Source organism: Telmatherina bonti (assembly GCF_933228915.1).
Source record: "Telmatherina bonti genome assembly, chromosome: 5".
Taxonomy (NCBI): domain Eukaryota; kingdom Metazoa; phylum Chordata; class Actinopteri; order Atheriniformes; family Telmatherinidae; genus Telmatherina; species Telmatherina bonti.
The window spans coordinates 15278359-15294044 of record NC_136623.1 but is presented as its reverse complement, the minus strand read 5'-3'; the positions used below and the strand labels follow the sequence as shown (position 1 = coordinate 15294044).

Below are 15686 nucleotides of genomic sequence, written 5' to 3'. Positions count from 1 at the left end.
CCGCAGGGAAACCATCGGCAGGATTAATGCAGGAGATTTTTATAAGAAATTACTGGCTTAATGAAGTGGATAAAAAAGCTGTCAGTGTTTTATTGCGTCTAAATTGTGTGGAAGTGGTGTTTAGCTGTCTTGCCTACTCCCCACATAATGGGCTGTGACAGTAGCTGTGAGGTTTATTTAACTTAACTGGTGAATAACTTGCATGGCAAAGCTATTTAGACTTGTTTTTTATGCACTAAACCAGTGAGGGAGCGTTTATTTCTACCATACACCTTTTCACTAATTGCAAAACCATCTTAACATAAACCAATCCAAGAAACATTAAATTAACATTTCAGTTGATTTTAATAGAAAAAATATCTGGGAATAACTTGAGAAAATTAAATATCATTGGTCATTTTTATGATTTACAAATTGATAAGTTATGGACTGAGGTCTAGCCCTATTTGATCAGTTATCCAAGTTATTTTACTAAAGATCCAGTAAATAAATCCCACTTTAATTTTAAATGCTGCGACTTACAGTTTTTATATTTCACCATACATGGCTAACAATTATTGCATGCTTGTAAAACTGTTAATTTATTGTTTCTCTTCCCCAGGACCACTGCTCGTGTGGAGAAACGTTTCAGCAGTCCTGCAGCACCACCTTGTGTTTGCTTGTAGTATAGCAAGCTTTACATTGAGGATAAGGGTGCTCAAGTCCAGTCCTCAAGATCAACTATCCTGCAACTTTTACATGAATTTCTTCTCCATCATGCCCGAATCAAATAGCTGTGTTCCTCTTCTGTATGTCATGCTGGTGTGCTGGATAAGGGTTGCATCTAAAAATTGCAGGATGGTAGATCTTGAAGAAAGAATTTGGGCAGCCAATGCAGGAAAAAAAAAAGCAGACAAGCAGAGTCAAGCAATTCTAATCGCACAAATTGTTATCCTCGTAACATTAAGATCATCAGGTTGTTTTTCAAATTTCCTATTTTAAATTACAATGAACATAAAAACAATAAGGTTTTTTTTAATAGTCATTTATTTCACACAGTATTGCATCACAATATATGAAATCAATCATCCATCACGATTCTGTTGTGCAACAATGAAGAGGTGACTAATTTTCAAGTGGCTGAAACAGACCAACTTGATGACATTTTGGGCCTGAACTTTAACTAAGAACTTACTCAGGAAAGATTTCTAGACAACATGGCTATACTGGTTCCTGAAGGCTGTACTACAAAGCAGATTTAACATATCCAGATGGTCTTTTGATTATTCCTAATGACCATGAGTTTACCAACAGTGTCACAACTCTGGTTATTAACTAGTAAAACCCTGGTTTTCCAGCTCTGGCTGTGGGCACATTTATTTTAAAAGTATGATCTGGCACAAGATGCCTGATTAAACATGGATCTGTAGCTTCATAGAAAGAAAAAACAAGATTCAAAATAGGGGGTAAATGTTATATTTGTTACTACTAAAAATTTTATTGAAGCTGGATATTTTAGAAAGTGAGGCAATCTGGTGACTGCGATACACCTCATGCTCCTCCACCGTATGGAAGGATCATCAAACGCTGACAAGCTCAGAAGAAATGCATCTGTTTTACAAAACTCCAATGATATCATGTTAAAGCCAGAAGGTTTCAGATGGTTATAGACACAGTTTATGAGCTGCTTCCATTACTGCCCAAAATCCAGACATAAACCAGAGACTGCCTCACAGAACCACTAATCCTGATTTGTACTACATGGCCCCTGAAACCAGATCTGAGCTCTGACGGACTAACAGAAAAAAGAAAGGCATAATATGTCATTGTTATGGCAACAATTCCGTTTGGTCTTTTACTTTTTTTTTTTTTTTTCTCCATTTGCTTAATTTAATTTTATTCTTGTTCTTCTCTTTGATTACAATGAGCAGTGTTACAGCTGAGAACAATACAAGTTAACACACTGACGTACACATGCTTGGAATGAGTATGTTTTTGTTCTTGTGAACCCCTGTGATCAAACCAAACACATAAGATTAATAATTTAGTGCATGTCTGAAAGTGTTGGTTGAAATGCATGCAAGTTGCAACCAATTCATATCAGCAGCCTAAAATGCCTTCGATCAGTCCTGCATCTGGTTCCAATTGTGCCACATTTTAAAAAGCTCTGATGTGATTAATTCTTTTGGCAGTTTGTACAAAGACTATGTTGTCATTTCTGGTCTTTCAGAACCACCATAAGGCCAATAAAAGTCTGATTTTTAGTGGTGCAAACAGAAAAATTACCATCAATGATTGAACAGTTTAATATGCTAAGCTGCTGTTATCAAAATGAAGGACATACACAGTAAGATCCTTCACTGCAGATAAGGGGCCCAGTCTGGGATCTGATCAAAACCTTTCATTGAAACACACATACACACACACTCATACATACAAGATGCTCACGCACGCACAACTAGGTTGAATGGACAGCACAATCTCTTTTCAGTCTGCTCACAAACCCTTGTTTTCCCTTCACAAGTGGAACCAAAAAGCAAGTTTTGGGCAGCATTCAGGTAGGGTGAGGTGAGTGGTAGTGAGAGAAAGCTTGCACAGCCGTCAAGCTTCATCTACATAAGGCCATCTCTGAACATCTGTGGGTTAGGGCGTGCAGTTCCAATCCACCAGCTTTTTTTCTGCACAGAAGTGGTCGGATTCATCATTAGACCGGATCTTGACATCACAGTTTTTCCAGCAATGGTCAGAAGTCGTTGTTTTTCTTCCTCGCATTGTGCCAGCAGCTAATTGTCACAGCCTCAAGCTGCTTTAGGAAATCCAAAGAAAGGTTGAGAACAGTTTTCCTGTCCAAGATTCGTTCAGGCTTCTTGACTTCCTCACAGCCAACACAGTATTTTACATTCACCTTTGACAGATGTCTGAATTTCCCCCTCTGTCTTAGCCTGACCCCCCTGTGCTCCAGTGCTGCTCCCACTCTCTCCTGGTTTGAGGCCTCTCTCAGTGCTTAAGGTGCTGGGAGCAAGGGGATTGTGACTGGTGCGCTGGTGAGCACCAGCTTAGTAGTCTCTCCTCAACAAGCTCCCAAACTCCTCTCCATCTTTCTTTTCCTCTACCCTCTTCTTGCATCTTTTTGTTATCTTGCATCAGTGTGTTTAGACAGTATTGCGCGGCGTGCCGTTCAGAGCAACAGCCTTGTTGCAGGATGAACCCACTGCCTGTGGGCCTAAAGGTCGCTGAGTGGAAACGCCCACCTCAAATACTTCATGGATGGCCTTCCGGAAACAGTGGAAGTTGTAGTCTATTAATCCTGAGACAAAAAAAAAAAAAAGATATTTATAAATGTTTCTTAATTTGACATCTACCAAAGAAAAAACCCTTAAGACTAGAAATGTCTTGTTAAATTATTTTACCCTTTAAGTTACTAAAATTGCCATAACACTGAAAAATTAATATATAGATATATATATATATATATATATATATATATATATATATATATATATATATATATATATATATATATATATAAATAAAATTAAATTGAAAACACAAAAAACAAAATAAAATAAAACAAAAAAACAACATAAAATAATCCAATTACTGGAGTAAGAACTAAGAACTTTTGTAAGCACTGTCACTGAATAAAAAAAGGAAACTTAAGTGCACTGATAATGTCTTCAGGGTTATGAAGTTGGCACAAAGAGACACATTAAATTAATATACATTACATGCAGAATTCAATGTTTTTGGACCTTAACCAATACTACAGACACCTGGAGTCTGCTGTTTATCTGCTTGTTAGATTTCATTTTGGGCCAATTTATCATTTCAGAACCATTACAGGTCAACACTGATGATATCCCAGTATTATTGTACATCCTTAATTACCATATAAATGTGTTCTTATTATAAGATTACAAACACTTTAATGGTGTAAGCCTACCTTTGCGCTCAAAGCTCTCCTCTCGCAGGATGCAGACAAGAGCCAGGAACTTGGTGACCTCTTTGAGGTACAGCACAGTGGTGTTGTTGAGCTTGATGATGGCCATGGACTCCTTGTCATAGGCGCTGCCGCTGCCATCTTCCCTCAGACTAGCGCAGCACAACACAACAACGTAACGTTCAGGATTGGGAATGGGAAATAAATCCCAGCTCATATTTGAGGTTATTAATTATGCATTACTCAAGTTTCGCTTCTGTAAAAACACTCAGACAAGACATGTGAGCCACTGTTTATCTTAAAGCTTGAGAAACGACAAAAAGACAAAGCAAATAGGCATTTTAAAAGCAAATCTACTCTGCGGATAATATTAACTATCCTTCTTGCTGACTTAAGAGAATAAATAAAAAGTGTGTATCAGAGCAGACAGCTCTCCAAGCCAACCAGTAGAAACTACTCACCCATATATGCAGGAGACATCGATAACCACATCAATCATATCACAGCACAGTTCGTAGGACTGCATGTCTACAGGTGAGCTGTCTGTGGCAATGTAGATTTTACTGACCACATCAAACAGAAAGGCCTTCTCAATCCCTGAATTCTATCAGTGGCAAAAGACAAAAACAGAGGAGAGAAAGGTTAAGAAACAAGAAAGACAGGATGTACCCCAACATAAAGAAATATGCTACAACCATATCTCACAATAGATATTTAAGTAAGGGGGAAATCCTGTAAAGAGACATGCAGTGGAACAAAACAGATCTAAAAAGTGAGTTACACTGAAATATCTGGCCAATCTGGCAGATGTTTTCTTCAACTAATGGTTTGATCTGTATCATATCAGACAGAGACTAAACTTCTTCTAAATAATACATATGAAACTAAAGAAAAAACTGTTTTAAAAGCTGGGAAGCTCTATGTTACTTAATATGACATGTGAATTTCAGAAATTGGTTCAATTGCTTAACATGTCATGAAAGTCATTTTAGATTCTTATCATAATAAGGAGTCACTAATTAAGCTAACTGTTTCAGTCAGTCCTCGCCCTTCCCATGTGTTTGTATGTACAGGGTTTAGGCCTAGTGCGTAAATATAAGATTTGATTCAGTGTGTGGTTGATAGTAGCAAAATCAGGACAGAAAGTCCTGTCTGTGCATTATCCAATAATAATTTCAATAACAATCCTGTTATTACTGATTTATGACGTTTCGACCCAGTAGGAAATATTAAATGCCCCGTAGGATTCCTCTTGACATCTGATCACTGCCCTTTCGCCCCAAACATCCACAAAATACAGCAGCAGGAAAAGTATATACACACAGATGTTTTGTTTTTTGTTTTTTTCCCATGACATGGACAGGTCATCTTTCCTTTTTTTTTGTAATTACAGACAGTAACTTCATATGGGAGGTGGGATCAACTGTTGCTTACTATCACAGCATACGAGGAGCTACAGCATCCCAAAGAAGACACAAATATGAGTTGTGCCAATTATATCACACTGATTTCAGCAAATGCTTTTATCCAAAGTGCCCTCAAGGTGAAGAGTGTTTACTGCACTGAGTTTGCAAAACGCTTTTAGTTCTGAGAAAAACCAGCTGGGAGTGGTCATAATAGGTCAGCGCCTCAGAGCTCTAAATAACTAACAAAGATCAATCTTTAAATCCAAACTCGTGCTTCATGAACATACTATGAACATGACTAATGTATACATGAGTATGTTATCATGCACACACAAAAAAAGACATAACTTGTGTTGAAAATTGTGTCAGAAGCTGAGATGTGTAAAAGAAAAGCACCACTACACACAACCCAACCCAACTCCTGTAAATAATTTGAGAGGTCAAACAACGTGGGTAAAATTGAGGTCTTCTGGACCAGTTTAAGTGTTTTCTTCATTTTTTTTTTTTTATTATTAATTTAAAAATCTACACTAAGAATATAAAATACCTCAGAAATTAAGGAAACATACAGGCTGCCCTGAACTGTAGCATTAAAAAAAACAAAAAAAAAACCAACCAAAAAAAAACCCACCAGTTTTTGCAACGCTTTTGAACTTCGCCGGGTTATACAGAGAGGTTCTGATGTTACTATACAGCTCACACAGGTATAAACAGCACAAACACAATGATATATACTGATCATGTAATCTCAGTTAACTAACGTATACAAGAGGTTAAATCTAATTAAACTTGAATCTAGATTTAATTTAAAAAAAATATACTATTCACAAAAAGTTAGGGATATTCAGCTTTTGGGTGAAATTTCACAACAAGCCTAAAATGCATTCAAACCTGTACAGGTGAACTTAATGTGATCTTCTCTAAGCTTTTAAATGCACATGTCCAACTGTTAAATGTTTCAATAAATTTTGCACAAGTTGCTGTTCTCTAACAAGGAGCTTAACGGCAAAAATCACGGCAGGTGTGTGATCCTTGAATTGACCAATAAATGTCCTGGTTCTATTAGAGCTGGTGTTTAAACAGTTGTCCTCATCATGCTGTTCACATTTTGACTTCATGAGACCAAGATGACACCTAACAATGGAACAACAGTCCCTTGCCATTGCGATGCTTCAAACAGGACGTTCTCAGACAGAAGTGGCCACTGAGCTTGGAGTGTCACAGAGTGTCATCAGCAGGTTGCAACAGAGATATCGAGAGACTGGAAGAGTCACAGAAAGGCCTAAAAGTGGACGTCCTTTGGCCACATCCCGTGCTGATGACCGCTACATTGTGAACACTGCCCTGAGAAACCGGATGATGAATGCCACTCAACTCCAGGCACGTTTAAGAGAGGTGAGAGGCACCCAAGTGTCACGTCAGACCATTCGAAACTGTTTACATCAGCGTGGTCTGCGTCCTAGACGACCTGCACGGGTACCTGACCACACCACCAGGCACAGGCATCATCGTCTTGCACTCTCTCCAGACCTGAATCCCATTGAAAACCTGTGGGATCAGCTGAGCCGTCGTGTAGAGGCTCGAGACCCTGCACCCCAGAACCTCAATGACCTGAGGGCTGCCCTTCAAGAAGAGTGGGATGCCATGCCTCAGCAGGCAATAAGTTGCCTTGTGAACAGCATGAGACGTCGTTGACAAGCTGTAATTGATGCTCAAGGGCACATGACGAGATATTGAGACGTTCAAATTTTTTGTTGTGGTGTAACTACCATTGTTGTTACCTTTTGTGTTGAATGAATTTTTTGAGATGAGGAAATCAGTAGTGCATCCTTCTACTTAAATGTCTTACTTTTATGATATTATATCACTGTAGCATGAACATATTGCATTTTCCATAAATTTCACCTGAAAGCCAAATATCCCTAACTTTTTGTGAGTAGTGTATCAATCTCTTCCTATTGTCTTTTGGATTTTTAAGACTTGTGCACTTTAATGCATCAGCAGCGATGTGTAAGTTCTAAATCCTCTGAACTGTGAAACAATAAAGCTTTATAAGTAAAACCTGCTCTATCCTCCACAAGCGAGAACTTCTGTCTCACTCTAAAGGCCCTGAGATGAAAATGACGTCATTTTGTTCTGGCTGGCAGAAAGTTCTTCTCGAGAGGCTCCACGAAGTATTGTGTGATTTGCATTTAAGGTGGGCGTGGTTAACATGGAAAAGCATGAAGTAGACAGTTGCCGCTTCCGCATTTTTGCTGATGCAGGTGAAACGGATTGTTTTATTCAAACAGTCATCAAGGTGGTGAGAAAGTACAAAAATCTTTACAATATGTGGCGTTTACACACACCGACCCAGCCACGTGCACAACCTGCCCTGCTGTGGACAAAGATCTCGTTCAATATGTCATAATCAAGTTTACATCCCCCCCCACAGTGATCCCCGCCCCATTGCAAACGAGGCTTCTCATAGAGCATGAAATGAGCAGAAAAAGAATTTTTTTTCTTGTTCTTGCAGCTTCGAGAGCAAGAACAAAGTTCTCGCTTCATGTGGAGTATGTAACGGCTTAAGGCAAGACCCAAACACGTCGCGAAAAAGCTTTAACACACCCCAAGCTTGAGGAACTGCTGGTTGGGTTCTAGCCCCAGGGAATGCAGTGACTCATGTAATGGTTGTCACACATAGATGATGCTGCTGATGACAAAAAGAAAAAAAAAAACAAAAAAAACAAGTAAACTGCTGTTTACTTACAGAAATGAAAATATTTAGGAGGTTCTCCAAGGTGGGGAGCTGTGGGATGAGCTTCTGCACCACTTTGCTGAAGGCCTCAAAGATGGAGTGGTCATAGATACTTGTCAAGTAAAAGCTGAATGAGACGGACAAGAAGGAAGTGAATAAGCAATACTCAAAGGAGACACTTCCTTAAAACAGGTTAAAATACAGGCAGTCACAAGCTCAGATTGTAAGCAGGTTGAGTAAGTGTCAGCTCAAGCTTTTTTTTTTTTTAAGATTCAGACATCACAGCACAGGGGTAAAACAATTCATCTGACACAAAAGCTGCTTTTATATCATAGCTGTAAAAGTGGACACATAAGAACTCTGCCTACAGAGGGGCATAAAAACACCTCAGTGTGTGAGGAAGGAGTGATTAGATCCACATGGAATCAACTGGCTACACAAGGGGTGGCCAATTCTGGCAGGAACAAAGGTTGTGTGTGCTGTCTAGATACTTTAGGGAACGGATCAGCAATCCATACCACTAAAGTGTCCAGGCGGCAAACAGTAACCAACGGATACCAAGAAGGCAGCAGCTGGTCTTGTAGCCACTGTTACTCATGGGGTGTTCAGCGTAGCATTTGGAAACATTTTGCTTTAGACTATATCATACTGCCACAGCTGTGGATGCTGTTTTATTACATCGGATACAAAGACATTTAATATTTTCTTTAGCAATAGTAATTTCAAATTTAACCATTACATGTGTAGTCTCTGTAGTTTGGGACAAGGTACTGGATGCTAATAAATCACTGCTACAATAAGTGTTTAAAGATAAAAGAGATGCACCCCACCAATATGTAATAAATATGCAATAAATGACAGAAAACTAACTGCTTGTTAACTAACTGCTTCACAGTCAGTTGTATAAAGTTTGTAAACAGTCAGTGGGGCTGAACTAATGGATCATTTGTAGTTTTCTGTGCAACACATGCACATCAACTGAAGATATGCTATTCTGACAAAGTATGCCAAACCAACAGAACACTGACTGTAGCTGCTAATGATTGATGCTAACTATTGTTAACACATTTAGTTCAAAACATGCAGCATGGGTTTTTTGTAATCATTTGATTTGTTTTTTAAATCAAGATAAATGTCAAAACTGTTTACATTTCCTAAACTACCTCCAAAAAGACATATTTAAAATTAACTTTTTAATTTTTGTTCAGTACTTTTGATTGTCTCAGTGTTACCTGAGCCAAAATATTTGTCTCATACTTTCCACTATTTTTACACTAGAAACTAAGTTAACATTTGGAAAGGCAAACAACCGGGTGTTGGAGGGCCGCTTCCTCTGTCTATTTTGCCAAATTCACATAAAACAGTGTGAACTTTGTACGAGATAAAAGAACACAAATCAAATTATAAAAGTCAGCTTAAACTTTCTCTCTGTATCTAAAATGTGTCTGAACTTTAGACCTTAGGTTGGAAAAAAGTTCCAGTGTCTGAGGCACAGATCAGTTTCTTCATTAGGAGGCCAGAGGGAAAAATCACAGGATCGTGAGAGCATGCAAAACATGCAGCAGAGAAAGGACTGCTGTACAACCAAGAAAACATCATGAAAATTCAGTTAATCGCCCAGAATTTGCTCTTTGAAATGTCTCAAAAGGTTCAGCGTATATCAACGTATTGATTAAGTCCTATAAATTATTAAGAGTAAAGATTTGTAGAGTTTAAGAGTTTAAGAAAAGAAAAAAAAAAGCTTCTGTCAGTCATGGAAACGATACTCAGTGTTGAACTTCAGAAAATAATCAGATTTTTGCAGGTTAATCAAACCAGATTTAAGACTTTTTATAATATTATGAAGATGTCACTTTATGACAATTTTGTACAAACATTTCTAGAAAAAAAAACATTTGTACAAAACATGAATGTGTTCCTTTACTTTAGTGTAACAACTGCAAGGAGTAATTGTCTATAATTCTATAGACGTAAACCACAAGATAAACTTTTAAATCTTTGAGTTGAATAATTTTTCTTTTTTTTTTTTTTTTTTTAGAAAAATTCATATATTTACACTTCTTAAGGACATGTGTTGAATTGTCACAAGCACAACACCTGAACATTTAGGCAAGAACAAAGCAAATAAATTAATAAAAATCACCCTTTTGGCTCAATATACCATCAAAACAGGCTGATAGATTTTTTTTTTTTTTTAAACCCCAACAAACTATATCATAAAAAATGTATTTAGGCAGTGTTAGTGTCATCACTATCCTTACTTTTCAGACAAACAATCATAGAGGCAGAAACCATCACTGTAACCATTAAAGTGGAGAAGTTGTGGTTTTAGCTGCATGTATTACTACATAGGAAAGCCCGCTTGTAGGAACAGATCATGTGAATGCTAAATATTGCTTGCGTAGTTATCGCCATATGAGGTGTTAGTTTTGTTGTTAGATGCAGCTACTCAGCCCTTCGATCGAGAAGGCAAAAGGTAGCATGACAAAAGGAAGATATGAAATCTTACTTTTCATATCCCTGTTTTAGTTTCTGATCAACTGATTATAATTTTATGTAATCTCACTTTCTGTTATGAAGACCTTTACCAGTAAACAGCATTAAGAAATACGGATGACATCACAAAACCGAGACAATTTAGCTTGCAGTTTTTTTTTTGTTGTTTTTTCTTGTTGTTTTTTTTTAAAAATATAACATAATTCATCCTTCACCGCACATATCAAGGTGTAATTTTCTCCTTCTAGTCTTGCAGATGACAAAATGTAAAACACGTCGTACCTGAGATGCAGCTTCTCTAAACTTGCATCTGCCAGATCATCATTGGCTCGTTGATGAATGTCTCTTTGTGTTTCGATCTTGTGATCATCCGACAAACCGTCCACTTTATGGATAAACACCTCAAAGTTGATCTCCGGATTGACCCTGTAGGCCCGAGACACAGTGAGATGGAGCCGGCCCAGAGCCTCCACATAATCATCCTGAAACAGAAGATGAGACACTTACAAACCAATAGTCAAAGTCATCTTAAAGGCATGTGTTCATTTCACAAAGGACATTTGCTTTGCTGTTAGTTGGAGTACCTTTAGGCCTGTCACAGTCACAAATTTTGCCATGCGATTAATCGTCTCAGAAATTATTGCGATAGATGATAATATTGCGCTGATTATTGTTGTCATTTTAAGACAATTTTCAACTAAAATAAATATAATGCCATAATAATGCAAGTACACCCTTTCAAAGAGCAACATACTTTTCATTTCTAAAGAACATTTAGCTCTAGTCTATTTAGCTTTAGTCTCTCAAAACTATGTAACAGTTACATAATCTATGGTCAGACTCAGATAAGGGGACATGTTTGGACTTGACCAGAGGTGGAATGGTAGAGTTGAATGTCTTTGATCGCCTTCAGTAAGTCATTTTTCATGTCATTGTAAAGTTGTAACATGTTCATCCAGGCAGGCCATGCTGGCTGTGAAATGTTTGCAACATTTTTCTAAGTGTCACCTTTTAAACTATATTAAAGGGCAGCATCGCTTTACCAACCACAATGTTTGAGTGAACACCATTTTGTGCGGTCCTGATTGTATTTAATCTGTAGGTTAAACACTCCAGAGATCGTGGACGGCTAGATGGAGCTAGCCTGTTTGTTCAGGTCTTTTTTTTCCCCAGTTGCCTTTGATAATTGTGTTTTAAGTGCAGATGGAAGCTTGTTGTATGGCTATTTTTAGTTAAAACAAATGCAGCAAGAGAAAAAAAAAAAGATAAATGAAAACGATTGCGTCCGGCAAACTTATTGCGCACATTTTTTCTTATCGTGCGATTTATCGATTTATTGCTTATTGCAACAGGCCTAAGTACATATATACTGTTTTATACCAAATTACAGACACATCCCACAGTTAAAATGATAGAAAACAAAACAAAACATCAACCCCAGGTCCACATGCCATCAATACAATAAACAAGATAATCATGACACTTCTGTTTAAAAGTGCTACAGTGACGACGCCTCATTGTACCACACTCTAGGCAACTATTAGCTGCAGCTGAGGGACAGATGAAAAAGCACTATTAGCTGTACACAAAGTATTAGGAAATGAACCTCTGCACTGTTTTTTTTCTAAACACGAACAGGAAAATCACTCAGTTTTTATATCACTGTGTGACAAACTGCTGAAACAACTTGAATCTGATGCACCTTGAGTACAAATAAGCCTGACAATCAGATTAGCTGTGGCTCATGTTGTAGCTGGGATGACTTCTTGAAAGCATTCAGGGTCATGTGAGCAGTGCTCACATTAAAACCTCCGCCTGCTTTTTATCTGGGCCACTCTGGCTGTTCATCAGAGTTCACTCAAGCATTGAAATGGGCCTCTGTCTTAAATTAACAGTGAGCACTTTACACAAGTTGGTTTTCATTGTGAAAGTGCTCTTCCGTGTTCACAGACTCAAATATACATGTGACTGATTTACAATATTGTCTGATCTGCAACTGTTGCATAAAATTGTCATTTGTAATGCAGAAAGAGAAAAGAAAAGCTCAATTCAGCTTGTTTAGTCAGCACATTTGAAACCTAATAACTCTTTGCTGTGGGTTTAAATAACACTGTCGCTATTCAAAAGAACAACCCCTTGCAAGAAAAAAACGGTTTCTGTTTTTCACCTGAGCATCAATGACAAATATCAGAGCCCCAGTTCCTCTGAAAATCATCTCATAGTCAAAGGTAGGGTCAAAGAAGTCCACTTGGCCTGGGAAGTCCCAGATCTGAAAATTGACAAAAGAGCTGCTGGAGATGTCGTCCTTATAGATCTTGTTGGTGCTCTCCAGAAACAAGGTCTCATTGGGGGACATTTTGTGGAACACCACCTGAAATCAGAATTGTGCTCATGATTCAACAGAATACATTTCAGATAGCCCGTTTTAATGATTACATATGAGAAATGTGGAGGCAAAATGCAATGCAAAAATAATAAATCATATGGGATGTGTGTATGTATGCATGGATATTCGTATGTAAAATTTTTAATGTGATATATATATATATATATATATATATATATATATATATATATATATATATATATATACACACATACATATATATGTATATGTCCATTTAAAAAAAAAAAAAAAAGAAAAAGAATATGTCCCACCTTTTATTATGGATTGGGACTCATTTTTCCCAATTCCCTCTGCAGTTGGTTATCTAACAACATATTGAATTATGCTAATATTAATTTGCAATTAATTGTTTTCATGGGAAAGAATACTGTAATAATTCCAGCACAAAGACATCATCTGGATGTCACATGTTAAACAAATGGGCAAAGGGCAAACCAACAGTGCAGCCTCACTCATCTGATGCAACCTGCTCCTCTACTCAGCATTTCAACTGCATGCAAAATATAAATTAAGTCAACAGTTGCTAATTGTGCAATAGTTGTGTATTAATTAGAATTTGGATCTAATGAATGCGCTGGAGCCTAAAATAAGCAACCCAAGATGGCTGAACAGAGTTTGGACCACTTCTGCCATTTTGAATCAGTATGTGGGGCCACAAAGATCACAGACCGATGAACTCGCAAAAAGCCAAATCACATGATTCTCAGTCCAAACTGAGGGTTTACAGAGGAACATTAATCTTAGACTTGAGGCTGAGGGGATTATTGCAAACAGCACAAAGGGCCTGAACACAGACAATGCCATTCTTCCCTTTCTCAGAGCTACACACAGTTATTCTCCCTCCCTTTGAATTATGACATGAATAAGAAAATATCTTGGATGGCACAACTGCATCTCATTTATTATTTAACCACAGCTTTAGCTTCTAAGTAACAGACCATGATAAAAAATAAAAAATAAAAATAAAAAATCCCACTCCAGGAGGACCTGATTTCCAATATAGAAGTGTGGATCACACAATAGAGAAGGTGGGTGGGCAATGGCCCACATTTTCAAGACCCCTGAAGTTTACTAAATTCCACTAGATTTTCCCTAAATGATTAATCATTGTGATTTGATTAATCAATCATTGCAAGCTCATTATGAAAATCAGATTTCCTAAGAGCTCAACAGCCCATCTACACTAAAATTGAGAGAGTGGATTAAGATAAACCCACATCCTGTACTGCTGAGTATTATTTCAATGGTAGCTTGTAAACATAGGAGGAACCTTAGACTTTAGGGTACATTAAGAAAAAATGGAGAGAGGGAGCTGGTGGGGTCTAGGCAGAGGCTCAGCCTATTTATTTTTCCTCTCTTTTAACTATGATGTTGGTCAAACTGCTGGTGCTGCATTGTTTAAAAACGGAGAAAAAAATAAAATAAAGGTGTGGTCTATTTGTCACGTGAAAGCCAGACATCAGACCTTCACAGTTGGGTGGGGACTAATATATTTGGCATGTTAGACAAGTTGTTAACCAAAAGTCACATGCTACATGTCCACATATCAATAAAGATGCACGAGTGTCTCTGTCCTCCTAGTTAATTATTAGTGGTTGCAGAAAATGCTAACCAACACTGGATGTTAAGTAGCCATCAGCCCTTTTAAGTTTTTGCAATCCCATGCAGCTAAACGTGTTATCTGCTTATTGATGGCCATCATCACTTGCGACATGCTAAACTAACTCGCTAGCTATGGTGGCTAACATTCATGTTAAGCAGACGAAGGCTAGGCTCGCCTGGAAAAGCTAGCAGCTTCCAAATACCTGCTTACCTTTTGTATCGATGATTTGCCACTTCGTCTCAAACCCATGAGCAGGATTCTCGGTTTGCTGTCGGATGGAGCCGGGCTGTCCTCGATGTCGGCCTCCTCCTCACCATAACCAAAATCTTTGGGGAACGAGTCCGTAACCCCGTAGCTGTCAGCCAGCTGTTCAACCTCGTACTGAATCGACATTTTGACCTAACGACGGTCGCTTTCCCAGTTTCCCCCCTTAGACGAAGCTCACCACAAACGTGTTTGTGTCGGGCAATAGGCACTAATACTGACGTCTCGCTTTAGAAATTTGTTTGTCAATAATGTCCAAGCTACTTGGAAACACAGAGCGTGATCCCACACATTTCCTTAGGATTTCCTCTCCCTTGAAAAAAAAATCACCCTTAGTGCCCCACCTCTTGATTCTGATAGGCTGTAGCGATTACAGCGCGAAATACTATTGGTTGAAGAATCTGTCATTCTTTTGAGGTTCGTCGCTGTCACCTGACTAGTACCCAGACTTGTTTTGTGGCCCAGCACTAGAATTACAAGAATATGAACACGTTTAATAGTACTGTAATTTTGTTACACAGCTTACAGTTTGTTAGTTTTCAAATAGTAACATTTAATGAAGATTTTTCATCAGGAACCAAACAGAAAGAGTAAAGTTTTATGATATGACACTACCAGCAGATGGAGGTAGTCAGACAGAACTGTACAATTGAGACGTTCACGGTCATCATAGAATGTAGGAATTTGAGTCAAATTTAACTAAAAATAATTACGATTTTTTTTTTTTTATAAATTCATATTAATATTGATTTTGTATATTACATATTTTAATGTAGATTTTTTTAAGTATGATTTTTTAAAGTTTAAAGTTAAAAAAAAAAAAGAAATAAAAAATAATAATAATATTGATAACA

General features: G+C 37.7%; 1 protein-coding gene across 1 annotated transcript; it reads right to left on the bottom strand.

Annotated features, from left to right (window-relative positions):
• Window positions 1-1080: 1080 nt before the first annotated feature.
• Window positions 1081-15134, bottom strand: rragca (Ras-related GTP binding Ca). The gene is made up of 7 exons (XM_079239969.1): window positions 14779-15134; window positions 12726-12929; window positions 10841-11040; window positions 8075-8189; window positions 4381-4523; window positions 3923-4071; window positions 1081-3286 (listed from the first exon to the last, which is right to left on the bottom strand). The coding sequence occupies exons 1-7, from the start codon at window positions 14959-14961 to the stop codon at window positions 3132-3134; spliced, it is 1149 nt and encodes a 382-aa protein (XP_079096095.1). The 5' UTR covers window positions 14962-15134; the 3' UTR covers window positions 1081-3131.
• Window positions 15135-15686: the final 552 nt, after the last annotated feature.